Source organism: Oncorhynchus keta, chromosome 26 (assembly GCF_023373465.1).
Source record: "Oncorhynchus keta strain PuntledgeMale-10-30-2019 chromosome 26, Oket_V2, whole genome shotgun sequence".
Lineage (NCBI taxonomy): Eukaryota > Metazoa > Chordata > Actinopteri > Salmoniformes > Salmonidae > Oncorhynchus > Oncorhynchus keta.
This window is the reverse complement of record NC_068446.1, coordinates 43,688,073-43,715,572: the sequence shown is the minus strand read 5'-3', so window position 1 is coordinate 43,715,572 and position 27,500 is coordinate 43,688,073. Positions and strand designations below refer to the sequence as shown.

The 27,500-nt window shown below is 44.8% G+C and overlaps 1 protein-coding gene across 2 annotated transcripts in view; it reads right to left on the bottom strand.

Moving 5' to 3' along the window:
- Positions 1-23,840, bottom strand: part of LOC127912151 (mitochondrial glutamate carrier 1-like) — a 106,028-nt gene extending 82,188 nt beyond the window's left edge. The window contains exons 1-4 of one of the 2 annotated variants that reach the window (XM_052481005.1): positions 23,692-23,825; positions 20,528-20,579; positions 8,017-8,254; positions 4,694-4,819 (exon numbers count right to left, since the gene is read on the bottom strand). In XM_052481005.1, the coding sequence (XP_052336965.1) occupies positions 4,694-4,819; positions 8,017-8,036 (146 nt within the window). In that variant the 5' untranslated portion in view covers positions 8,037-8,254; positions 20,528-20,579; positions 23,692-23,825. Of the gene's footprint in view, positions 1-4,693; positions 4,820-8,016; positions 8,255-20,527; positions 20,580-23,691 lie in introns of both variants that reach the window. The other variant, XM_052481004.1, reaches the window with a different exon arrangement.
- Positions 23,841-27,500: the final 3,660 nt, after the last annotated feature.

Genomic DNA, 27,500 nt, shown 5'->3' with positions numbered 1-27,500 from the left:
CAACTAGTTACTACAACATCAACTAGTTACTACAACACATAACATCAACTAGTTACTACAACATCAACTAGTTACTACAACATCAACTAGTTACTACAACATCAACTAGTTACTACAACATCAACTAGTTACTACAACATCAACTAGTTACTACAACATCAACTAGTTACTACAACATCAACTAGTTACTACAACATCAACTAGTTACAACACATAACATCAACTAGTTACTACAACATCAACTAGTTACTACAACATCAACTAGTTACAACACATAACATCAACTAGTTACTACAACATCAACTAGTTACTACAACACATAACATCAACTAGTTACTACAACATCAACTAGTTACTACAACATCAACTAGTTACTACAACATCAACTAGTTACTACAACATCAACTAGTTACTACAACATCAACTAGTTACTACAACATCAACTAGTTACTACAACACATAACATCAACTAGTTACTACAACACATAACATCAACTAGTTACTACAACACATAACATCAACTAGTTACTACAACATCAACTAGTTACTACAACACATAACATCAACTAGTTACTACAACACATAACATCAACTAGTTACTACAACACATAACATCAACTAGTTACTACAACATAACATCAACTAGTTACTACAACATCAACTAGTTACTACAACATCAACTAGTTACTACAACACATAACATCAACTAGTTACTACAACATCAACTAGTTACTACAACACATAACATCAACTAGTTACTACAACACATAACATCAACTAGTTACTACAACACATAACATCAACTAGTTACTACAACACATAACATCAACTAGTTACTACAACATAACATCAACTAGTTACTACAACATCAACTAGTTACTACAACATCAACTAGTTACTACAACACATAACATCAACTAGTTACTACAACATCAACTAGTTACTACAACATCAACTAGTTACTACAACACATAACATCAACTAGTTACTACAACACATAACATCAACTAGTTACTACAACATAACATCAACTAGTTACTACAACATCAACTAGTTACTACAACACATAACATCAACTAGTTACTACAACATAACATCAACTAGTTACTACAACACATAACATCAACTAGTTACTACAACACATAACATCAACTAGTTACTACAACATCAACTAGTTACTACAACATAACATCAACTAGTTACTACAACACATAACATCAACTAGTTACTACAACACATAACATCAACTAGTTACTACAACACATAACATCAACTAGTTACTACAACACATAACCAACTAGTTACTACAACACATAACATCAACTAGTTACTACAACCAACTAGTTACTACAACACATAACATCAACTAGTTACTACAACACATAACATCAACTAGTTACTACAACACATAACATCAACTAGTTACTACAACACATAACATCAACTAGTTACTACAACATAACATCAACTAGTTACTACAACATCAACTAGTTACTACAACACATAACATCAACTAGTTACTACAACATAACATCAACTAGTTACTACAACACATAACATCAACTAGTTACTACAACACATAACATCAACTAGTTACTACAACATCAACTAGTTACTACAACACATAACATCAACTAGTTACTACAACACATAACATCAACTAGTTACTACAACACATAACATCAACTAGTTACTACAACACATAACATCAACTAGTTACTACAACACATAACATCAACTAGTTACTACAACACATAACCAACTAGTTACTACAACACATAACATCAACTAGTTACTACAACATCAACTAGTTACTACAACACATAACATCACCTAGTTACAACAACATAACATCAACTAGTTACTACAACATCACCTAGTTACAACACACAACCAACTAGTTACTACAACATCAACTAGTTACTACAACATAACATCAACTAGTTACTACAACACATAACATCAACTAGTTACTACAACACATAACATCAACTAGTTACTACAACATAACATCAACTAGTTACTACAACATCAACTAGTTACTACAACACATAACATCAACTAGTTACTACAACACATAACATCAACTAGTTACTAAACAACACATAACATCAACTAGTTACTAAACAACACATAACATCAACTAGTTACTACAACATAACATCAACTAGTTACTACAACATCAACTAGTTACTACAACACATAACATCAACTAGTTACTACAACATAACATCACCTAGTTACAACAACACATAACATCAACTAGTTACTACAACATCAACTAGTTACTACAATATATAACACCAACTAGTTACTACAATATATAACACCAACTAGTTACTACAAGACACAACCAACTAGTTACTACAACACATAACCAACTAGTTACTACAACATCAACTAGTTACTACAACATCAACTAGTTACTACAACACATAACATCAACTAGTTACTACAACACATAACATCAACTAGTTACTACAACATAACATCAACTAGTTACTACAACACATAACATCAACTAGTTACTACAACACATAACATCAACTAGTTACTACAACATCAACTAGTTACTACAACACATAACATCAACTAGTTACTACAACACATAACATCAACTAGTTACTACAACATAACATCAACTAGTTACTACAACACATAACATCAACTAGTTACTACAACACATAACATCAACTAGTTACTACAACATAACATCAACTAGTTACTACAACACATAACATCAACTAGTTACTACAACATCAACTAGTTACTACAACATCAACTAGTTACTACAACATCAACTAGTTACTACAACACATAACATCAACTAGTTACTACAACATCAACTAGTTACTACAACACATAACATCAACTAGTTACTACAACACATAACATCAACTAGTTACTAGTTACAACAACACATAACATCAACTAGTTACTACAACACATAACATCAACTAGTTACTACAACATCAACTAGTTACTACAACACATAACATCAACTAGTTACTACAACACATAACATCAACTAGTTACTACAACATCAACTAGTTACTACAACACATAACATCAACTAGTTACTACAACACATAACATCAACTAGTTACTACAACATCAACTAGTTACTACAACACATAACATCAACTAGTTACTACAACACCAACTAGTTACTACAACAACACATAACATCAACTAGTTACTACAACATCAACTAGTTACTACAACATCAACTAGTTACTACAACACATAACATCAACTAGTTACTACAACACCAACTAGTTACTACAACAACACATAACATCAACTAGTTACTACAACACATAACATCAACTAGTTACTAAACAACACATAACATCAACTAGTTACTACAACACATAACATCAACTAGTTACTACAACATATAACATCAACTAGTTACTACAACATAACATCAACTAGTTACTACAACACATAACATCAACTAGTTACTACAACATCAACTAGTTACTACAACATAACATCAACTAGTTACTACAACACATAACATCAACTAGTTACTACAACATCAACTAGTTACTACAACACATAACATCAACTAGTTACTACAACATCAACTAGTTACTACAACATAACATCAACTAGTTACTACAACACATAACATCAACTAGTTACTACAACACATAACATCAACTAGTTACTACAACATCAACTAGTTACTACAACATCAACTAGTTACTACAACACATAACATCAACTAGTTACTACAACACATAACATCAACTAGTTACTACAACACATAACATCAACTAGTTACTACAACACATAACATCAACTAGTTACTACAACACATAACATCAACTAGTTACTAAACAACACATAACATCAACTAGTTACTACAACATCAACTAGTTACTACAACACATAACATCAACTAGTTACTACAACACATAACATCAACTAGTTACTACAACATCAACTAGTTACTACAACACATAACATCAACTAGTTACTACAACATCAACTAGTTACTACAACACATAACATCAACTAGTTACTACAACACATAACATCAACTAGTTACTACAACATCAACTAGTTACTACAACACATAACATCAACTAGTTACTACAACATCAACTAGTTACTACAACATCAACTAGTTACTACAACACATAACATCAACTAGTTACTACAACACATAACATCAACTAGTTACTACAACATAACAGCATTTGCCTTGATTACAGCAGTGAGTGAGTGAGTGAGTGAGTGAGTGAGTGAGTGAGTGAGTGAGTGAGTGGTGAGTGAGTGAGTGAGTGAGTGTGTGTGTGTGTGTGTGTGTGTGTGTGTGTGTGTGTGTGTGTGTGTGTGTGTGTGTGTGTGAGTGAGTGAGTGAGTGAGTGAGTGAGTGAGTGAGTGAGTGAGTGAGTGAGTGAGTGAGTGAGTGAGTGTGTGTGTGTGTGTGTGTGAGTGAGTGAGTGAGTGAGTGAGTGAGTGAGTGAGTGAGTGAGTGAGTGAGTGGTGAGTGGTGAGTGAGTGAGTGTGTGAGTGAGTGAGTGAGTGAGTGAGTGAAATGAGTGAGTGAGTGAGTGAGTGAAATGAGTGTGTGTGTGTGTGTGTGAGTGAGTGAGTGAGTGAGTGAGTGAGTGAGTGAGTGAGTGAGTGAGTGAGTGAGTGAGTGAGTGAGTGAGTGAGTGAGTGAGTGTGTACATACATGCTGGTGTAGAGGCGTGATCCATTTTGCTGGTTCTGCAGGCGGGTCTTGGCCAAGTCAATGGGAAACACACAGCTCACACCAATCAGCCCTGCTATTCCACCGTTTATCAACTTGGCAGGCAAACTGGGGGGACGAGAGGAGGAAGAGGGAGGGAGGAAGGGAGATGGAGAGAGGAGGAAGAGGGAGGGAGGAAGGGAGATGGAGAGAGGAGGAAGAGGGAGGGAGGAAGGGAGATGGAGAGAGGAGGAAGAGGAAGGGCGATGGAGAGAGGAGGAAGAGGGAGGGGAAGGGAGATGGAGAGAGGAGGAAGAGGGAGGGAGGAAGGGAGATGGAGAGAGGAGGAAGAGGGAGGGAGGAAGGGAGATGGAGAGAGGTGGAAGAGGGAGGGAGGAAGGGAGATGGAGAGAGGTGGAAGAGGGAGGGAGGAAGGGAGATGGAGAGAGGTGGAAGAGGGAGGGAGGAAGGGAGATGGAGAGAGGAGGAAGAGGAAGGGCGATGGAGAGAGGAGGAAGAGGGAGGGGAAGGGAGATGGAGAGAGGAGGAAGAGGGAGGGGAAGGGAGATGGAGAGAGGAGGAAGAGGGAGGGGAAGGGAGATGGAGAGAGGAGGAAGAGGGAGGGGAAGGGAGATGGGAGAGAGGAGGAAGAGGGAGAGGAAGGGAGATGGAGATGGAGAGAGGAGGAAGAGGGAGGGGAAGGGAGATGGAGATGGAGAGAGGAGGAAGAGGGAGGGGAAGGGAGATGGAGATGGAGAGAGGAGGAAGAGGGAGGGGAAGGGAGATGGAGATGGAGAGAAGAGGAAGAGGGAGGGCGGAAGAGGGAGGGAGGAAGAGGAGGATGAGGAAGGGGAAGGGAGATGGAGAGAGGAGGAAGAAGGAGGGGAAGGGAGATGGAGAGAGGTGGAAGAAGGAGGGGAAGGAAGAAGGAAGAGAAGGAATTAGGGGAGAGGACATTATCCCACAGCTGACACCACATGGTAACATAGGGGACATTATCCCACAGCTGACACCACATGGTAACATAGGGGACATTATCCCACAGCTGACACCACATGGTTACATAGGGGACATTATCCCACAGCTGACACCACATGGTAACATAGGGGACATTATCCCACAGCTGACACCACATGGTAACATAGGGGACATTATCCCACAGCTGACACCACATGGTAACATAGGGGACATTATCCCACAGCTGACACCACATGGTAACATAGGGGACATTATCCCACAGCTGACACCACATGGTAACATAGGGGACATTATCCCACAGCTGACACCACATGGTAACATAGGGGACATTATCCCACAGCTGACACCACATGGTTACATAGGGGACATTATCCCACAGCTGACACCACATGGTAACATAGGGGACATTATCCCACAGCTGACACCACATGGTTACATAGGGGACATTATCCCACAGCTGACACCACGTGGTTACATAGGGGACATTATCCCACAGCTGACACCACATGGTTACATAGGGGACATTATCCCACAGCTGACACCACATGGTAACATAGGGGACATTATCCCACAGCTGACACCACATGGTTACATAGGGGACATTATCCCACAGCTGACACCACATGGTAACATAGGGGACATTATCCCACAGCTGACACCACATGGTTACATAGGGGACATTATCCCACAGCTGACACCACATGGTTACATAGGGGACATTATCCCACAGCTGACACCACATGTTAACATAGGGGATGATATCCCACAGCTGACACCACATGGTAACATAGGGGACATTATCCCACAGCAGACACCACATGGTAACATAGGGGACATTATCCCACAGCTGACACCACATGGTTACATAGGGGACATTATCCCACAGCTGACACCACATGGTTACATAGGGGACATTATCCCACAGCTGACACCACATGGTAACATAGGGGACATTATCCCACAGCTGACACCACATGGTTACATAGGGGACATTATCCCACAGCTGACACCACATGGTAACATAGGGGATGATATCCCACAGCTGACACCACATGGTAACATAGGGGACATTATCCCACAGCTGACACCACATGGTTACATAGGGGACATTATCCCACAGCTGACACCACATGGTAACATAGGGGACATTATCCCACAGCTGACACCACATGGTTACATAGGGGACATTATCCCACAGCTGACACCACATGGTAACATAGGGGACATTATCCCACAGCTGACACCACATGGTAACATAGGGGACATTATCCCACAGCTGACACCACATGGTTACATAGGGGACATTATCCCACAGCTGACACCACATGGTAACATAGGGGACATTATCCCACAGCTGACACCACATGGTAACATAGGGGACATTATCCCACAGCTGACACCACATGGTTACATAGGGGACATTATCCCACAGCTGACACCACATGGTAACATAGGGGACATTATCCCACAGCTGACACCACATGGTAACATAGGGGACATTATCCCACAGCTGACACCACATGGTAACATAGGGGACATTATCCCACAGCTGACACCACATGGTTACATAGGGGACATTATCCCACAGCTGACACCACATGGTAAAATAGGGATGATATCCCACAGCTGACACCACATGGTAACATAGGGGACATTATCCCACAGCTGACACCACATGGTTACATAGGGGACATTATCCCACAGCTGACACCACATGGTTACATAGGGGACATTATCCCACAGCTGACACCACATGGTAAAATAGGGGATGATATCCCACAGCTGACACCACATGGTAACATAGGGGACATTATCCCACAGCTGACACCACATGGTAACATAGGGGACATTATCCCACAGCTGACACCACATGGTAACATAGGGGACATTATCCCACAGCTGACACCACATGGTAACATAGGGGACATTATCCCACAGCTGACACCACATGGTAACATAGGGGACATTATCCCACAGCTGACACCACATGGTAACATAGGGGACATTATCCCACAGCTGACACCACATGTGGCGCTATGTTAATTTGATCAGCTGTGGGTCAAATATGATACATGCGACATGTAGATTTTATAGAACACGGGGGGACCTTGAATCAACTGTGAGGGAGGAGACAGAAGAACACTTGTTTAACATTGAAGAATATAATGCTTAACAATTTTCAGATCTGTTTTCTTATACACAAGTTGTGTCTGAAATGACACCCTATTCCCTATACAGTGCACTATTTTTTTTTACCAGGGCCTGCATAAAAAGTGCACAATATAGGGAATAGGGTGCCATTTGAGGGAGACACCAGAGTTAAATGTTAACAGCTAATGCATGCTAACCTGATCTGCTTGTCAGCCATTTGATTTCTCTGTGTTGACGTGTTTCACAATACAACTGCCCGTCTGTCTGAAGGTTTGAGCCAATCAGGACATCTGTTGTGTGTTTCTTTCTCTCAGTCTATTAATGGAGACACGTTGCTTGTCAGCTCTTTGTTCGTTTTTCAAACTGTATTTGTTTCTATCAGTCAGTCAGTTTGCTTGTGGCTGAAGAGCTGGCCGGTAGAGGTTGAGGGGATATCTGAAACAGATAAAACATGAGAAAGAGAGCCTCTGTTGGTTAATAACATAAAGGAGTTGTTGGTTAATAACATAAAGGAGTTGTTGGTTAATAACATAAAGGAGTTGTTGGTTAACAACATAAAGGAGTTGTTGGTTAATAACATCAAGGAGTTGTTGGTTAATAACATCAAGGAGTTGTTGGTTAATAACATAAAGGAGTTGTTGGTTAATAACATCAAGGAGTTGTTGGTTAATAACATCAAGGAGTTGTTGGTTAATAACATAAAGGAGTTGTTGGTTAATAACATAAAGGAGTTGTTGGTTAATAACATAAAGGAGTTGTTGGTTAATAACATAAAGGAGTTGTTGGTTAATAACATAAAGGAGTTGTTGGTTAATAACATCAAGGAGTTGTTGGTTAATAACATAAAGGAGTTGTTGGTTAATAACATAAAGGAGTTGTTGGTTAATAACATAAAGGAGTTGTTGGTTAATAACATAAAGGAGTTGTTGGTTAATAACATTAACATCATTATTTCCACTGATATGTGTCAACAACTGGTGGCTTGATAAGTCTGTGTGTCAGGTTTTAATATATTGACAATGTGGGTTTTAATGAGGGGAACATAATTACAGCTAATTGAATGAAAACTGCCCCTCTCGCCCTGTGATTCACTCTTTGTCCACTGAACTACAGGTGTGTCAGGTCTAAAATAGTGACACTGTGGGTTTTAGTGAGGGGAACATTCCAGAACCACCTAACCACAGTATGAGATGTTTGTGAAAACATGACTAACAGCTCTCCTAAAATAGTGCTATGGCTATGTAGGTACTTAATTATTACTGTATTTAGGTACTTAGTTATTACAGTATGTAAGTACTTAGTTATTACTGTACTTAGGTACTTAGTTATTACAGTATTTAGGTACTTAGTTATTACTGTATTTAATGTACTTAGTTATTACTGTATTTAGGTACTTAGTTATTACTGTATTTAGGTACTTAGTTATTACTGTATTTAGGTACTTAGTTATTACAGTATGTAGGTACTTAGTTATTACAGTATGTAGGTACTTAGTTATTACTGTATTTGGGTACTTAGTTATTACTGTATTTAGGTACTTAGTTATTACTGTATTTAGGTACTTAGTTATTACAGTATGTAGGTACTTAGTTATTACAGTATGTAGGTACTTAGTTATTACTGTATTTGGGTACTTAGTTATTACTGTATTTAGGTACTTAGTTATTACTGTATTTAGGTACTTAGTTATTACTGTATTTAGGTACTTAGTTATTACAGTATGTAGGTACTTAGTTATTACTGTATTTAGGTACTTAGTTATTACTGTATTTAGGTACTTAGTTATTACAGTATTTAGGTACTTAGTTATTACAGTATGTAGGTACTTGGTTATTACTGTATTTAGGTACTTAGTTATTACTGTATTTAGGTACTTAGTTATTACAGTATGTAGGTACTTAGTTATTACAGTATGTAGGTACTTAGTTATTACTGTATTTGGGTACTTAGTTATTACTGTATTTAGGTACTTAGTTATTACTGTATTTAGGTACTTAGTTATTACTGTATTTAGGTACTTAGTTATTACAGTATGTAGGTACTTAGTTATTACAGTATGTAGGTACTTAGTTATTACTGTATTTGGGTACTTAGTTATTACTGTATTTAGGTAAGCTATTACAGTATATAATCTTGCATACTTTCCTGCTTATCAATATTTGTAACAATAATCAGGAGGTATTGATGGGTGGCATGATGCCAAAACTCATCAGCATACTGTACTGACATTACGTTTGTGTTGCCCTGATAACAGACCACATCTGGATGTAATAAAATATATCACTAGCCACTTTAAATAACGCCACTTTATATAATGTTTACATATCCTACATTACTCATCTCATATGTATATACTGTACTCTATACCATCTACTGCATCTTGTTTACATACCCTACATTACTCATCTCATATGTATATACTGTACTCTATACCATCTACTGCATCTTGTTTACATACCCTACATTACTCATCTCATATGTATATACTGTACTCTATACCATCTACTGCATCTTGTTTACATACCCTACATTACTCATCTCATATGTATATACTGTACTCTATACCATCTACTGCATCTTGTTTACATACCCTACATTACTCATCTCATATGTATATACTGTACTCTATACCATCTACTGCATCTTGTTTACATACCCTACATTACTCATCTCATATGTATATACTGTATTCTATACCATCTACTGCATCTTGCCTATGCCGTTCGGCCATCACATATTCTTATTCGTTCCTTTACACTTGTGTGTGTTAGGTTGTTGTTGTGAAATTGTTAGATTACTTGTTAGATATTACTGCACGGTCTTAACTAGAAGCACAAGCATTTTGCTACGCTCGCATTAACATCTGCTAACCATGTGTATGTGACCAATAACATCTGCTAACCATGTGTATGTGACCATTAACATCTGCTAACCATGTGTATGTGACCATTAACATCTGCTAACCATGTGTATGTGACCATTAACATCTGCTAACCATGTGTATGTGACCAATAACATCTGCTAACCATGTGTATGTGACCATTAACATCTGCTAACCATGTGTATGTGACCATTAACATCTGCTAACCATGTGTATGTGACCATTAACATCTGCTAACCATGTGTATGTGACCATTAACATCTGCTAACCATGTGTATGTGACCAATAAGGAAACAGCTGAGGGACAGGAAACCATGTGTATGTGACCATTAACATCTGCTAACCATGTGAATGTGACCATTAACATCTGCTAACCATGTGTATGTGACCAATAACATCTGCTAACCATGTGTATATGACCATTAACATCTGCTAACCATGTGTATGTGACCATTAACATCTGCTAACCATGTGTATGTGACCATTAACATCTGCTAACCATGTGAATGTGACCATTAACATCTGCTAACCATGTGTATGTGACCATTAACATCTGCTAACCATGTGTATGTGACCAATAACATCTGCTAACCATGTGTATATGACCATTAACATCTGCTAACCATGTGTATGTGACCATTAACATCTGCTAACCATGTGTATGTGACCATTAACATCTGCTAACCATGTGTATGTGACCATTAACATCTGCTAACCATGTGTATGTGACCAATAACATCTGCTAACCATGTGACCATTAACATCTGCTAACCATGTGTATGTGACCATTAACATCTGCTAACCATGTGTATGTGACCATTAACATCTGCTAACCATGTGTATGTGACCATTAACATCTGCTAACCATGTGTATGTGACCATTAACATCTGCTAACCATGTTGTGTATGTGACCAATAACATCTGTTAACCATGTGTATGTGACCATTAACATCTGCTAACCATGTGACCAATAACATCTGCTAACCATGTGTATGTGACCATTAACACCTGCTAACCATGTGTATGTGACCAATAACATCTGCTAACCATGTGTATGTGACCAATAACATCTGCTAACCATGTGTGTGTGACCATTAACATCTGTTAACCATGTGTATGTGACCATTAACATCTGCTAACCATGTGTATATGACCATTAACATCTGCTAACCATGTGTATGTGACCATTAACATCTGTTAACCATGTGTATGTGACCATTAACATCTGTTAACCATGTGTATGTGACCATTAACATCTGCTAACCATGTGTATGTGACCATTAACATCTGATAACCATGTGTATGTGACCATTAACATCTGCTAACCATGTGTATGTGACCATTAACATCTGCTAACCATGTGTATATGACCATTAACATCTGCTAACCATGTGTATATGACTATTAACATCTGCTAACCATGTGTATATGACCATTAACATCTGCTAACCATGTGTATATGACCATTAACATCTGCTAACCATGTGTATATGACCATTAACATCTGCTAACCATGTGTATATGACTATTAACATCTGCTAACCATGTGTATATGACCATTAACATCTGCTAACCATGTGTATATGACCATTAACATCTGCTAACCATGTGTATGTGACCATTAACATCTGCTAACCATGTGTATGTGACCATTAACATCTGCTAACCATGTGTATATGACCATTAACATCTGCTAACCATGTGTATGTGACCATTAACATCTGCTAACCATGTGTATGTGACCATTAACATCTGCTAACCATGTGTATATGACCATTAACATCTGCTAACCATGTGTATGTGACCATTAACATCTGCTAACCATGTGTATATGACCATTAACATCTGCTAACCATGTGTATGTGACCATTAACATCTGCTAACCATGTGTATGTGACCATTAACATCTGCTAACCATGTGTATGTGACCATTAACATCTGCTAACCATGTGTATGTGACCATTAACATCTGCTAACCATGTGTATGTGACCATTAACATCTGCTAACCATGTGTATATGACCATTAACATCTGCTAACCATGTGTATGTGACCATTAACATCTGCTAACCATGTGTATGTGTTGCCTTGCTTGCGTGCAAGTAGCCTACATTCAAATGCACGTTCTTCAGCAATCAGAGTTGAATTGGTGAAGCAGAAAGAACAAATCTCAGTGTAAAATGGTTTTAAATCTGAAAGAGACGGGTGGCAGGATGTAGAGAGAAGGAGAGATGTGGTCTACACAGCAAATCTGTTTCCATTTCCCCCTCCACACGCTCCACCCCCTTCCTCAACCAATCACGACGTCTCTCGCTGTGACCCACCAACCAGCTGTGACCCACCTACCTCTCCTCCTTCTCTATCTCCCCCCTCCCTCCTCCATCTCTACCTCCCCCCTCCCTCCATCTCCCCCTCCCTCCATCTCCCCTCTCCCTCCTCCATATCTATCTCCCCTCTCCCTCCATCTCCCCTCTCCCTCCATCTCCCCTCTCCCTCCATCTCCCCTCTCCCTCCATCTCCCCTCTCCCTCCATCTCCCCTCTCCCTCCATCTCCCTCTCCCTCCTCCATATATATCTCCCTCTCCCTCCATCTCCCCTCTCCCTCCATCTCCCCTCTCCTCCCTCCATATCTATCTCCCCCCTCCAAATCTACCTCCCCTCCCTCCATCTCCCCTCCCTCTCCCCCTCCCTCCATCTCCCCCTCCATATCTACCTCCCCCTCCCTCCTCCATATCTACCTCCCCCTCCCTCCTCCATATCTACCTCCCCTCCCTCCATCTCCCCCTCCCTCTCCATCTCGCCCCTCCCTCCTCCATCTCTACCTCCCCTCCCTCCTCCATATCTACCTCCCCTCCCTCCTCCATATCTACCTCCCCCTCCCTCCTCCATATCTACCTCCCCCTCCCTCCATCTCCCCTCCCTCTCCATCTCGCCCCTCCCTCCTCCATCTCTACCTCCCCCTCCCTCCTCCATATCTACCTCCCCTCCCTCCTCCATATCTACCTCCCTCCTCCATATCTAACTCCCCCTCCCTCCTCCATATCTACCTCCCCTCCCCCTCCCTCCTCCATCCCTGCCTCCCTCCTCCTTCTATACCAACCTCCCTCCATCTCCCCCTCCCTCCATCTCCCCCGCCCTCCTCCATCCCTGCCTCCCTCCTCCTTCTATACCTACCTCCCTCCATCTCCCCCCTCCCTATCTATCTCCCTCTCCCTCCATCTCCCCTCTCCCTCCTCCATATCTACCTCCCCCTCCATATCTACCTCCCCTCCATATCTACCTCCCCCTCCATATCTACCTCCCCTCCCTCCATCTCCCCTTCCCTCCCCCTCCCCCTCCATATCTACCTCCCCCTCCCGCCATCTCCCCCCCTCCCTCCATCTCCTCCCTCCTCCATCCCTGCCTCCCTCCTCCTTCTATACCTACCTCCCTCCATCTCCCCTCTCCCTCTTCCATATCTATCTCCCCTCTCCCTCCATCTCCCCTCTCCCTCCTCCATATCTACCTCCCCCTCCATATCTACCTCCCCTCCCCTCCATCTCCCTTCCCTCTCCCCTCCCCCTCCATATCTACCTCCCCCTCCCGCCATCTCCCCCTCCCTCTCCATCTCCCCCTCCATCTCTACCTCCCCCTCCCTCCTCCATATCTACCTCCCCTCCCTCCTCCATATCTACCTCCCTCCTCCATATCTACCTCCCCCGTCTCCCCTCCATATCTACCTCCCCTCCCTCTCCCCCTCCCACCATCTCCCCCTCCCTCCTCCCATATCTACCTCCCCTCCCTCCTCCATCTCTACCTCCCCTCCCCTCCCTCCTCTCCCTCTCCCTCCCCCTCCCTCCTCCTTCTCTCCCTCCCTCCCTCATATCTACCTCCCCTCCCTCCTCCATATCTACCTCCCCCTCCCTCCTCCATATCTACCTCCCCCTCCCTCCTCCATATCTACCTCCCTCCTCCATATCTACCTCCCCCCCTCCCTCCTCCATATCTACCTCCCCCTCCATATCTACCTCCCCCTCCCTCCTCCATATCTACCTCCCCTCCCTCCTCCATATCTACTTCCCCCCTCCCTCCTCCATATCTACCTCCCCCTCCCTCCTCCATATCTACTTCCCCCTCCCTCCTCCATATCTACCTCCCCCTCCCTCCTCCATATCTACCTCCCCCCTCCCTCCTCCATATCTACCTCCCCCTCCATATCTACCTCCCCCTCCCTCCTCCATATCTACCTCCCCTCCCTCCTCCATATCTACTTCCCCCTCCCTCCTCCATATCTACCTCCCCCTCCCTCCTCCATATCTACCTCCTCCCTCCCTCCTCCATATCTACCTCCTCCCTCCCTCCTCCATATCTATCTCCTCCCGCTCCCTCCTCCATATCTACCTCCTCCCTCCCTCCTCCTCCATATCTACCTCCTCCCTCCCTCCTCCATATCTATCTCCTCCCTCCCTCCTCCATATCTACCTCCCCCTCCCTCCTCCATATCTAACTCCCCCTCCCTCCATCTCCCCTCCCTCTCCCCCTCCCTCCATCTCCCCTCCCTCCTCCATATCTACCTCCCCCTCCCTCCTCCATATCTAACTCCCCTCCCTCCTCCATATCTAACTCCCCCTCCCTCCTCCATATCTACCTCCTCCCTCCCTCCTCCATATCTACCTCCTCCCTCCCTCCTCCATATCTATCTCCTCCCTCCCTCCTCATTTACCTCCCCCTCCCCCTCCATATCTACCTCCCCCTCCCTCCATCTCCCCCTCCCTCTCCCCTCCCTCCATCTCCCCCTCCCTCCTCCATATCTACCTCCCCCTCCCTCCTCCATATCTAACTCCCCCTCCCTCCTCCATATCTAACTCCCCCTCCCTCCTCCATATCTACCTCCTCCCTCCCTCCTCCATATCTACCTCCTCCCTCCCTCCTCCATATCTACCTCCCCCTCCCTCTCCCTCCTCCATATCTACCTCCCCCTCCCTCCTCCATATCTACCTCCTCCCTCCCTCCTCCATATCTACCTCCACCTCCCTCCTCCTTCTCTCCCTCCCTCCTCCATATCTACCTCCTCCCTCCCCCTCCCTATCTACCTCCCCCTCCCTCCTCCATATCTACCTCCTCCCTCCCTCCTCCATATCTACCTCCCCTCCCTCCTCCTTCTCTCCCTCCCTCCTCCATATCTACCTCCCCCTCCCTCCTACATATCTACCTCCCCCTCCCTCCTCCATATCTACCTCCCCTCCCCTCCCTCCTCCATATCTACCTCCTCCCTCCTCCATATCTACCTCCCCTCCCTCCTCCAGATCTACCTCCTCCCTCCCTCCTCCATATCTACCAACCCCTCCCTCCATATCTACCTCCCCTCCCCCTCCCTCTTCCATATCTACCTCCCCTCCCTCTCCCTCCTCCATATCTACCTCCCCCTCCCTCCTCTATATCTACCTCCCCCTCCCTCCTCCATATCTACCTCCTCCATATCTACCTCCCCTCCCTCCATATCTACCTCCCCCTCCCCTCCCTCTTCCATATCTACCTCCCCTCCCTCTCCCTCCTCCATATCTACCTCCCCTCCCTCCTCCTTCTCTCCCTCCCTCCTCTATATCTACCTCCCCCTCCCTCCTCCTTCTCTCCCTCCCTCCTCTATATCTACCTCCCCCTCCCTCCTCCATATCTACCTCCCCTCCCTCCTCTATATCTACCTCCCTCCTCCATATCTACCTCCTCCATATCTCCCTCCCCCTCCCTCCTCCATATCTACCTCCCCCTCCCTCCTCCATATCTACCTCCCCCCTCCCTCCTCCATATCTACCTCCCCCCTCCATATCTACCTCCCCCCTCCCTCCTTCATATCTACCTCCTCCCTCCTTCATATCTACCTCCCCCTCCCTCCTCCATATCTACCTCCCCTCCATATCTACCTCCCCCTCCCTCCTCCATATCTACCTCCTCCATATCTACCTCCCCCTCCCTCCTCCATATCTACCTCCCCCTCCCCCTCCCTCCTCCATATCTACCTCCCCCTCCATATCTACCTCCCCTCCCCTCCATATCAACCTCCCCCTCCCTCCTCCTTCTCTCCTCCATATCTACCTCCCCCCTCCCTCCTCCTTCTCTCCCTCCCTCCTCCATATCTACCTCCCCCTCCCTCCTCCTTCTCTCCCACTCCCTCCTCCATATCTACCTCCCCTCCCCTCCATCTCCCCCTTCCCCTCCATATCTACCTCCCCCTCCCTCCTCCTTCTCTCCCTCCCTCCTCCATATCTACCTCCCCCCATATCGACCACGCCTCCTTTCTAGACCGGACCACGCCTCCTTTCTAGACCGGACCACGCCTCCTTTCCAGACCGGACCACGCCTCCTTTCTAGACCAGACCACGCCTCCTTTCCAGACCGGACCACGCCTCCTTTCCAGACCGGACCACGCCTCCTTCCTAGACCAGACCACGCCTCATTTCCAGACCGGACCACGCCTCATTTCCAGACCGGACCACGCCTCCATTCTAGATAGATATATTCATGCTGCGAGTTCTGTCTGTCTCTCTCTCTGGCTCTCTCAATCCTCTGAACCAATATCTATTAGTCCTACCAGGAACGCACTCCCACGCAGGGATAATAGTTTTCTATTTGACGTGTGTGAGAGAGAGATAGATTCAATACTGACTCACCACTAGAATCCATGTGGAGAACGAGTTTACTGTCACAGTTGTAACATGTAGCTATGTAGTCAAACATGACATATTAGAAACATCATCTGAACCATACAACTACGACAGTACCAGCAACATGTAGGTGTACATACTAGTTAACAACAATAATGTTAAACAGCTGAGGGACAGGAAACAGCTGAGGGACAGGAAACAGCTGAAAGACAGGAAACAGCTGAGGGACAGGAAACAGCTGAGGGACAGGAAACAGCTGATGGACAGGAAACAGCTGAGGGACAGGAAACAGCTGAGGGACAGGAAACAGCTGAAGGACAGGAAACAGCTGAAGGACAGGAAACAGCTGAGGGACAGGAAACAGCTGAGGGACAGGAAACAGCTGAGGGACAGGAAACAGCTGATGGACAGGAAACAGCTGAGGGACAGGAAACAGCTGATGGACAGGAAACAGCTGAGGGACAGGAAACAGCTGATGGACAGGAAACAGCTGAGGGACAGGAAACAGCTGAGGGACAGGAAACAGCTGAGGGACAGGAAACAGCTGAGGGACAGGAAACAGCTGAGGGACAGGAAACAGCTGAAGGACAGGAAACAGCTGAGGGACAGGAAACAGCTGAAAGACAGGAAACAGCTGAGGGACAGGAAACAGCTGAGGGACAGGAAACAGCTGATGGACAGGAAACAGCTGAGGGACAGGAAACAGCTGAGGGACAGGAAACAGCTGAGAGACAGGAAACAGCTGAGAGACAGGAAACAGCCGATGAACAGGAAACAGCTGAGGGACAGGAAACAGCCGATGAACAGGAAACAGCTGAGGGACAGGAAACAGCTGAGGGACAGGAAACAGCTGAGAGACAGGAAACAGCTGAGGGACAGGAAACAGCTGAGAGACAGGAAACAGCTGAGGGACAGGAAACAGCCGATGAACAGGAAACAGCTGATGGACAGGAAACAGCTGAGGGACAGGAAACAGCTGAGGGACAGGAAACAGCTGAGGGACAGGAAACAGCTGATGGGACAGGAAACAGCTGAGGGACAGGAAACAGCTGAGGGACAGGAAACAGCTGAGGGACAGGAAACAGCTGATGGACAGGAAACAGCTGATGGACAGGAAACAGCTGATGGACAGGAAACAGCTGATGGACAGGAAACAGCTGATGGACAGGAAACAGCTGAGGGACAGGAAACAGCTGAGGGACAGGAAACAGCTGAGGGACAGGAAACAGCTGATGGACAGGAAACAGCTGAAGGACAGGAAACAGCTGAGGGACAGGAAACAGCTGAGGGACAGGAAACAGCTGAGGGACAGGAAACAGCTGATGGACAGGAAACAGCTGATGGACAGGAAACAGCTGAGGGACAGGAAACAGCTGATGGGCAGGAAACAGCTGAGGGACAGGAAACAGCTGATGGGCAGGAAACAGCTGAGGGACAGGAAACAGCTTAGGGTGTAAATAGAGAGTAAAGGGAATCCAGATGGAGTATGGAGCTCAGGTTAGAGGTCACAGACCATCTGTCCTTTAAAGACTGATGATGCTGATCAACAACCAATAAGAGGGGGGAATGAATGCATTCGGGAAAGTATTCAGACCCCTTCCCTTTGTACACATTTTCTTACGTTAGAGCCTTATTATAAAATTGATAAAATATATATTTTTTTCTCTCAATCTACACACAATACCTCATAATAAAAAATGAAAAAGGTTTTGAGAAATCTTCAGACGCTTTGCTATGAGAAATGAAATTGAGCTCAGGTGCATCCTGTTTCCATTGATCATCCTTGAGATGTTTCTACAACTTGATTGGAGTCCACCTGTGGTAAATTCAATTGATTGGACATTATTTGGAAAGGCACACACCTGTCTATATAAGGTGCCACAGTTGACAGTGCATTTCAGAGCAAAAACCAAGCCATGAGGTCAAAGGAATTGTTTGTTGAGCTCCAAGACAGGATTTTGTCGAGGCACAAATCTGGGGAAGGGTACCAAAACATTTCTGCAGCATTGAAGGTCCCAAAAACACATTGGCCTCCATCATTCTTAAATGGAAGAAGTTTGGAACCACCAAGATTCTTCCTCGAGCTGGCCGCCGGCTAAACTGAGCAATCGGGAGAGAAAGGCCTTGGACAGGGAGGTGACTAAGAACCCAATGGTCACTCTGACAGAGCTCTACAGTTCCTCTGTGGAGATGGGAGAACCTTCCAGAAGGACAACCATCTCTGCAGTACTCCACCAATCAGACATTTATGGTAGAATGACCAGACGGAAGCCACTCCTCAGTAAAAGGCACATGACAGCCCGCTTGGAGTTTGCCAAAAGGCACCTAAAGGACTCTCAGACCATGAGAAACAAGATACTCTGGTCTGATGACACTAAGATTGAACTTTTTGGCCTGAATGCCAAGTGTCACGTCTGGAGAAAATAGTTTGCAAGCCCTGTCACATCTGACAAGCGTCAGAGCCGGTGTAGTGGGATTCAATCTTAGTCCTGTTTGATGGCTTGTTGGATGGCACAGCGGGATTTCTTATAAGCGTCCGGATTAGTGTCCCGCTCCTTGAAAGCCAGCAACTCTAGCCTTTAGTTTAGCGAGGATGTTGCCTGTAATCCATGGCTTCTGGTTGGGATATGTACGTACGGTCACTGTGGGGACGACGTCATCGATGCACTTATTGACTGAGTTGGTGTACTCCTCAATGACATTGAATGAATCGCGGAACATATTCCAGTCTGTGCTAGCAAAACAGTCCTGTAGCGTAGCATCCATGTCATCTGACCACTTACGTATTGACCGAGTCACTGGTACCTCTGAGGCTGTGTTTTTTATAAGCAGGAATCAGGAGGATAGAGTTATGGTCAGATTTGCCAATTGGAGGGCGAGGGAGAGCTTTGTATGTGTCTCTGTGTGTGGAGTAAAGGTGGTCTAGAGGTCCCCCCTCTGGTTGCACATGTGACATGCTCATAGAAATGAGGTCAAACGGATTTAAGTTTTGCTGCATTAAAGTCGATGGCCGCTAAGAGTGCCACTTCCGGGTGAGCGGTTTCCTGTTTGCTTTTGACCTAATACAGCTCGTTGACTCTTACTGCCAGCATCGGTTTGTGGTGATAAATAGACAGCTACGAAAAATATAGATTAAAACTCTCTTTGTAAACAGTGTGGTCTACAGCTTATCATGAGATACTCTACCTTAGGCGAGCAGAACCTCGAGACTTCCTTAATATTAGTGATCACACACCAGCTGTTGATAAATAGACACAGAACATTTATTGTTATGTTATCAGCAAACTACAGTTGATTACAGTAGATACCAGACATGCCTTAAATCTTTCATATTATTTGGCATCTAATAACATGTAGGCCACTTAGTAGACACTTTCAATCCAAGTGATTTACAGTTCTTACATGTTTTAGTATTTACGTGAATCCTGTAGGAATTGAACCCACCACCTTGGTGTCCCCGAGGACAACTCTCAATCGCTACTGTTGAATCACTATATCTCTCTCTTTTTGTGAAAGAGCACCGTGTACCGTACCAGCAGTCGAGATGTCACGGTCTCTCAGGTTTGACTGTGATTATATTTATGGACATAGAAGCTACTAGACAAGAGTCAGGCACCAGGAAGGATCATATTTGTGGTTTCATAAATCAATCAGATTACTGTTTCCTCTTCCTGCTCTAGAGAAAGGATTATAAACCTAATACCCATCTACGGAATCACTCTTTTAATGTATTTCTCTCTCTGTGTCTACAATCCACCTCTCCCTTCTCTGCGTGTCCATCCGTCCGTCTCTCGGTCTGCCTTTTTTCCCTTCTTTGTCTGTGCTTCTCTCTCTCTCTCTCTCTCTCGATCACTCTCTGTATGTCTGACTGCCCCGCTCCCTCTGTCTGCCCCGGTACCTCTGTCTGCCCCGGTACCTCTGTCTGCCCCGGTACCTCTGTCTGCCCCGGTACCTCTGTCTGCCCCGCTCCCTCTGTCTGCCCCGGTACCTCTGTCTGCCTCGGTACCTCTGTCTGCCCCGCTGTCTCTGTCTGCCTCGCTGTCTCTGTCTGCCTCGCTGTCTCTGTCTGCCTCGCTGTCTCTGTCTGCCCCGGTACCTCTGTCTGCCCCGGTACCTCTGTCTGCCCCGCTCCCTCTGTCTGCCCCGGTACCTCTGTCTGCCCCGGTACCTCTGTCTGCCTCGGTACCTCTGTCTGCCTCGGTACCTCTGTCTGCCTCGCTGTCTCTGTCTGCCTCGCTGTCTCTGTCTGCCTCGCTGTCTCTGTCTGCCCCGGTACCTCTGTCTGCCCCGGTACCTCTGTCTGCCCCGCTACCTCTGTCTGCCTCGGTACCTCTGTCTGCCTCGGTACCTCTGTCTGCCTCGGTACCTCTGTCTGCCTCGCTGTCTCTGTCTGCCTCGCTGTCTCTGTCTGCCCCGGTACCTCTGTCTGCCCCGGTACCTCTGTCTGCCCCGCTCCCTCTGTCTGCCCCGGTACCTCTGTCTGCCCCGCTCCCTCTATCTGCCCCGGGTACCTCTGTCTGCACCGCTCTCTCTGTCTGCCTCGCTGTCTCTGTCTGCCTCGCTGTCTCTCTCCCCTCTGTCTACCTCTCTCTGTCTGCCTCGCTCTCTGTCTGCCTCGCTCTCCGTCTGCCTCTCTCTCTGTCTGCTTCTCTCTATATACAACATCTGGACAGAGGTATAGACCTATCAAGCCGGTACACCTCTAATTGAGAAGGCCTCTATCTCTCTCCCTCTGTCTGCCTCTATCTCCTCTCTACAACATCTGGACAGAGGTATAGACCTATCAAGCATCTAATTGAGAAGGCCTCTATCTCTCTCCCTCTGTCTGCCTCTATCTCCTCTCTACAACATCTGGACTGAGAGGTATAGACCTATCAAGCCTCTAATTGAGAAGCTTCAGTCTGTTCATTTCTATGATCATCATTGATGGATCGCCCCTACGGTGACTTTAACAAATAGACAGAGAGAATCAACTGCCTTTTTTTTTAAAAATGTATTTGGTCTTTGCTCCTAGACACTGTGTGGCCTTCAATGTCTCCTCTCACTGGCCGGCAACACATCCATTTATCCTCCAGACAGACAGATAGAGATAGCAACACTTATGAGGTTTAGTTCTAGGCCTTTCTGCAGAGTTGCTCCTCATTCCTATGGAATGTAAAAACAACAGCAGTAGCATATCGATACAATAGCCTACTGACTGCTGTGAGGACGTTCTACTCATAGGTTGTCTATAACTTATATTTTGAATATATTCGCAAAACATGTTTTATTTATTTAGCTAAAACACCCAAAGGACAAACATGAGGATAATTCTCTATGAACTGTAGGTGAAGTAGGTCTAACCACGTGAGACATCTTTTCATTCAAACTAAGACATTGACCGTTCAGGGTGTCATGCCAAGGACACGATTCATAAATAATTTCACAGCTGCAATAGAATGGTTGACACACGACTGGGACTAGCAACACAGCAGTCCTGCACTATCTGACATGCTATAAATCATTCTTTAAGTCGGGAATGTAGCATAATGAATATGATAACCCATACGCCAAACTATGCACGCAGGCAATTACGCAACGATCACGACGCCAGCAATTTCAGTTCCATATTCTCTACACATGCGCAGAGCTCATAGCCCCCGATTCTCTCTCTCTCACACACACACACACACACGCCTGTGTCTGAAATCGGCTTCAGGCAGGCTGTCACACGACAATCGTTACGCCTCCGAGGTCTCCTGGGACTGCAGGGGAAACATGTATATCCCCCTGTCGAAGCGCTAATCCGGGGATAAAAACACATCTCGACCCGGTCGAAACTCGCAAGCCAACGTGTACACCAAATCGGCATTTCATAGCAAATGTGCTGCTAAATTATTACCAAGGAGAGATTAAATCCGTGTCCTCACGGCTACTTCTATTGGTATTGGATGTTACCTAAACTACACTATCATCGTAGCCTACTACATCCCGGCAATAATCATCCGCTATTTCAATTGATATAAGACCTACATAAAACTGTATTCATGTCAAATCACAACCAGGGAATCATATCCTGCCACATAACGGGAAACGATTGGCTCCTTTGACAGAAGAGGAAGGGTAGCAGCGCAGCGCCGTTGCTCAGAACAGATTGTTGGAATGAGATGAAACGTTAACTACCGGGTACTCACGACACATGCATTACAACCTTTCTCTATTCTCTAAACTCAACAACAACAAAAATGCATCCTATATTTATCAGGTAGTTGAGGTTAGCCTAATATCACAACGCGCTATTTCTCCGTTATCCATGAAGACATGCTTTATCCGAAATGGTTAGATTATGATAGCACGCACTATTCACATACCGTGTTGTGCAGTTTCCGTTAATTTAGATGGATAATATCTGGGGTTGACAATAACCGTTTTCCTCTCGTGTCCTTCTCGCTTGCTGGCAGCCTGCTTGCTAACCTGCCGGTGTTACTAGCATTTGTGTCCCTTGGAGGGAGGAAGAGAGAAGGGGTGGGAGGGAGAAGAGAAGGGGTGATGATGGAAGATATATATATATATAATATATTATATATATATATATATATATATATAAAGGGAAAATGAGGATCTATGTCCTCTAGTGGCCGGTAGATTTCCAGTGACTGCAAAGGTGTACAGCCGAGGTAACCGTCAAACATAAAGGAGGTTCTTAATAGGGAGTTGGGTCTCCATGAGCCGTCAGAACAACTTCAATGCACCGCGCCGTGAAAAATCAGAATAGAACATATGATTTTAATAATAATAATCTTCAGAAAAGTAGTGCACTGGGCCTTTACTAGTCCAGTATTAGCAGACCGATATAGCCTTCGGAAGTGCAGGCCCAACATTTTTTATTCTGCCAGTCAGAGAAAAAAATGCATCAACCCGACACCCCAAACAACGACCGCGGCCATGTTTCAATGCACCTTGGCATAGATTTTACAAGTCGGGAAATCTATTGGAGGGATACGAAACACAAATCCCTTCCAGGAGAAATTCCATAATTTTGTGTTTTCTTGATGGTGGTGGAAAATGCTGTCTCGGGCGCTGCTTCAAACTATTCAATAAGTGTTCAATTGGGTTGAGATCTGGTGACTGAGACACATCCTCTATGTTCCTCTGAGAGCCCTCTTTCAGTCACTGAGATCTGGTGACTGAGACAGATCCTCTATGTTCCTCTGAGAGCCCTCTTTCAGTCACTGAGATCTGGTGACTGAGATACATCCTCTATGTCCCTTTGAAAGCCCTCTTTCAGTCACTGAGATCTGGTGACTGAGATACATCCTCTATGTTCCTCTGAGAGCCCTCTTTCAGTCACTGAGATCTGGTGACTGAGACATCCTCTATGTTCCTCTGAGAGCCCTCTTTCAGTCACTGAGATCTGGTGACTGAGACAGATCCTCTATGTTCCTCTGAGAGCCCTCTTTCAGTCACTGAGATCTGGTGACTGAGATACATCCTCTATGTCCCTTTGAAAGCCCTCTTTCAGTCACTGAGATCTGGTGACTGAGATACATCCTCTATGTTCCTCTGAGAGCCCTCTTTCAGTCACTGAGATCTGGTGACTGAGATACATCCTCTATGTCCCTTTGAAAGCCCTCTTTCAGTCACTGAGATCTGGTGACTGATACACATCCTCTATGTCCCTTTGAGAGCCCTCCTTCAGTCACTGAGATCTGGTGACTGAGACACATCCTCTATGTTCCTCTGAGAGCCCTCTGTCAGTCACTGAGATCTGGTGACTGAGACACATCCTCTATGTTCCTCTGAGAGCCCTCTTTCAGTCACTGAGATCTGGTGACTGAGACACATCCTCTATGTCCCTCTGAGAGCCCTCTTTCAGTCACTGAGATCTGGTGACTGATACACATCCTCTATGTCCCTTTGAGAGCCCTCCTTCAGTCACTGAGATCTGGTGACTGAGACACATCCTCTATGTTCCTCTGAGAGCCCTCTTTCAGTCACTGAGATCTGGTGACTGAGACACATCCTCTATGTTCATATGAGAGCCCTCTTTCAGTCACTGAGATCTGGTGACTGATACACATCCTCTATGTTCCTCTGAGAGCCCTCTTTCAGTCACTGAGATCTGGTGACTGATACACACCCTCTATGTCCCTTTGAGAGCCCTCTCTCAGTCACTGAGACACATCCTCTATGTTCCTATGAGAGCCCTCTTTCAGTCACTGAGATCTCTTCTTCTAGCCATAGTGGGCAACTACGTATTTTTATACATGACCCTGAGCATGATGGGACGTGAACATGACCCTGAGCATGATGGGACGTGAACATGACCCTGAGCATGATGGGATGTTAACTGCTTAATTAACTCAGGAACCACAAAAGGCTCCTTAACAGCTTCTACCCCCATGAACAATTATCAAATGGTCACCCAGACTATTTGCATTGCCACCCCCCTTCGTTTTTACACTGCTGCTACTCAGTTTATTATCTAAACATAGTCACTTAACCCCTACCTACATGTACATATTACCTCGACTAACCTGTACCCCCACACATTGACTCAGTACCGGTACCCCCTGTATATAGCCTCACTACTAACCTGTAGCCCCACACATTGACTCAGTACCGGTACCCCCTGTATATAGCCTCACTACTAACCTGTACCCCCACACATTGACTCAGTACCGGTACCCCCTGTATATAGCCTCACTACTAACCTGTACCCCCACACATTAACTCAGTACCGGTACCCCCTGTATATAGCCTCACTACTAACCTGTACCCCCACACATTGACTCAGTACCGGTACCCTCTGTATATAGCCTCCACATTGACTCAGTACCGGTACCCCCTGTATATAGCCTCCACATTGACTCAGTACCGGTACCCCCTGTATATAGCCTCCACATTGACTCAGTACCGGTACCCCCTGTATATAGCCTCACTACTAACCTGTAGCCCCACACATTGACTCAGTACCGGTACCCCCTGTATATAGCCTCCACATTGACTCAGTACCGGTACCCCCTGTATATAGCCTCACTACTAACCTGTACCCCCACACATTGACTCAGAACAAATAACCCCTGTATATAGCCTCACTACTAACCTGTACCCCTGCACATTGACTCAGAACACCCTGTATATAGCCTCACTACTAACCTGTACCCCTGCACATTGACTCAGTACCGGTACCGCCTGTATTAAGCCTCGTTATTTTATTGTGTTACATTTTTATTTAGTCAATATTTTTCTAAACTCTATTTCCTTAAAACTTATTTTTTGGTTAAGGGGCTTTTTAGGTAAGCATTTGACGGTAAGGTTCTACACCTGTTGTATTCAGGAACATGCGACAAATGGAATGTGATTTGATTAGACACCTGTGTGGAAGCACCTGGCCTCATTTAACTCAAGTATTTCCTTCATTCGGTTCCCTGAACGTCTCGCAGTAGAAAAGGAGGTGAAAAGGAGGAGGAGGGAGACACAAGGCATCGTTGTAACGGTTATCCTAAAACCCAATGACCTTGAGTATAAAAATAGCAAAGTGAAAGATGATGACTCGAGGGATGCTTGATAGGGACGCCGAAGGCATGGATTACCACCGACTGGTCTAATAGAATATCATGGAATAGAGTAGAGGATCGAGGTAACAGACGTTTACAGGAATAGAGGATCGAGGTAACAGACGTTTACAGGAATAGAGTAGAGGATCGAGGTAACAGACGTTTACAGGAATAGAGTAGAGAATCGAGGTAACAGACGTTTATAGGAATAGAGGATCGAGGTAACAGACGTTTACAGGAATAGAGTAGAGGATCGAGGTAACAGACGTTTACAGGAATAGAGTAGAGAATCGAGGTAACAGACGTTTATAGGAATAGAGTAGAGGATCGAGGTAACAGACGTTTACAGGAATAGAGGATCGAGGTAACAGACGTTTACAGGAATAGAGTAGAGAATCGAGGTAACAGACGTTTACAGGAATAGAGTAGAGAATCGAGGTAACAGACGTTTACAGGAATAGAGTAGAGAATCGAGGTAACAGACGTTTATAGGAATAGAGTAGAGGATCGAGGTAACAGACGTTTACAGGAATAGAGAATCGAGGTAACAGACGTTTACAGGAATAGAGGATCGAGGTAACAGACGTTTACAGGAATAGAGTAGAGAATCGAGGTAACAG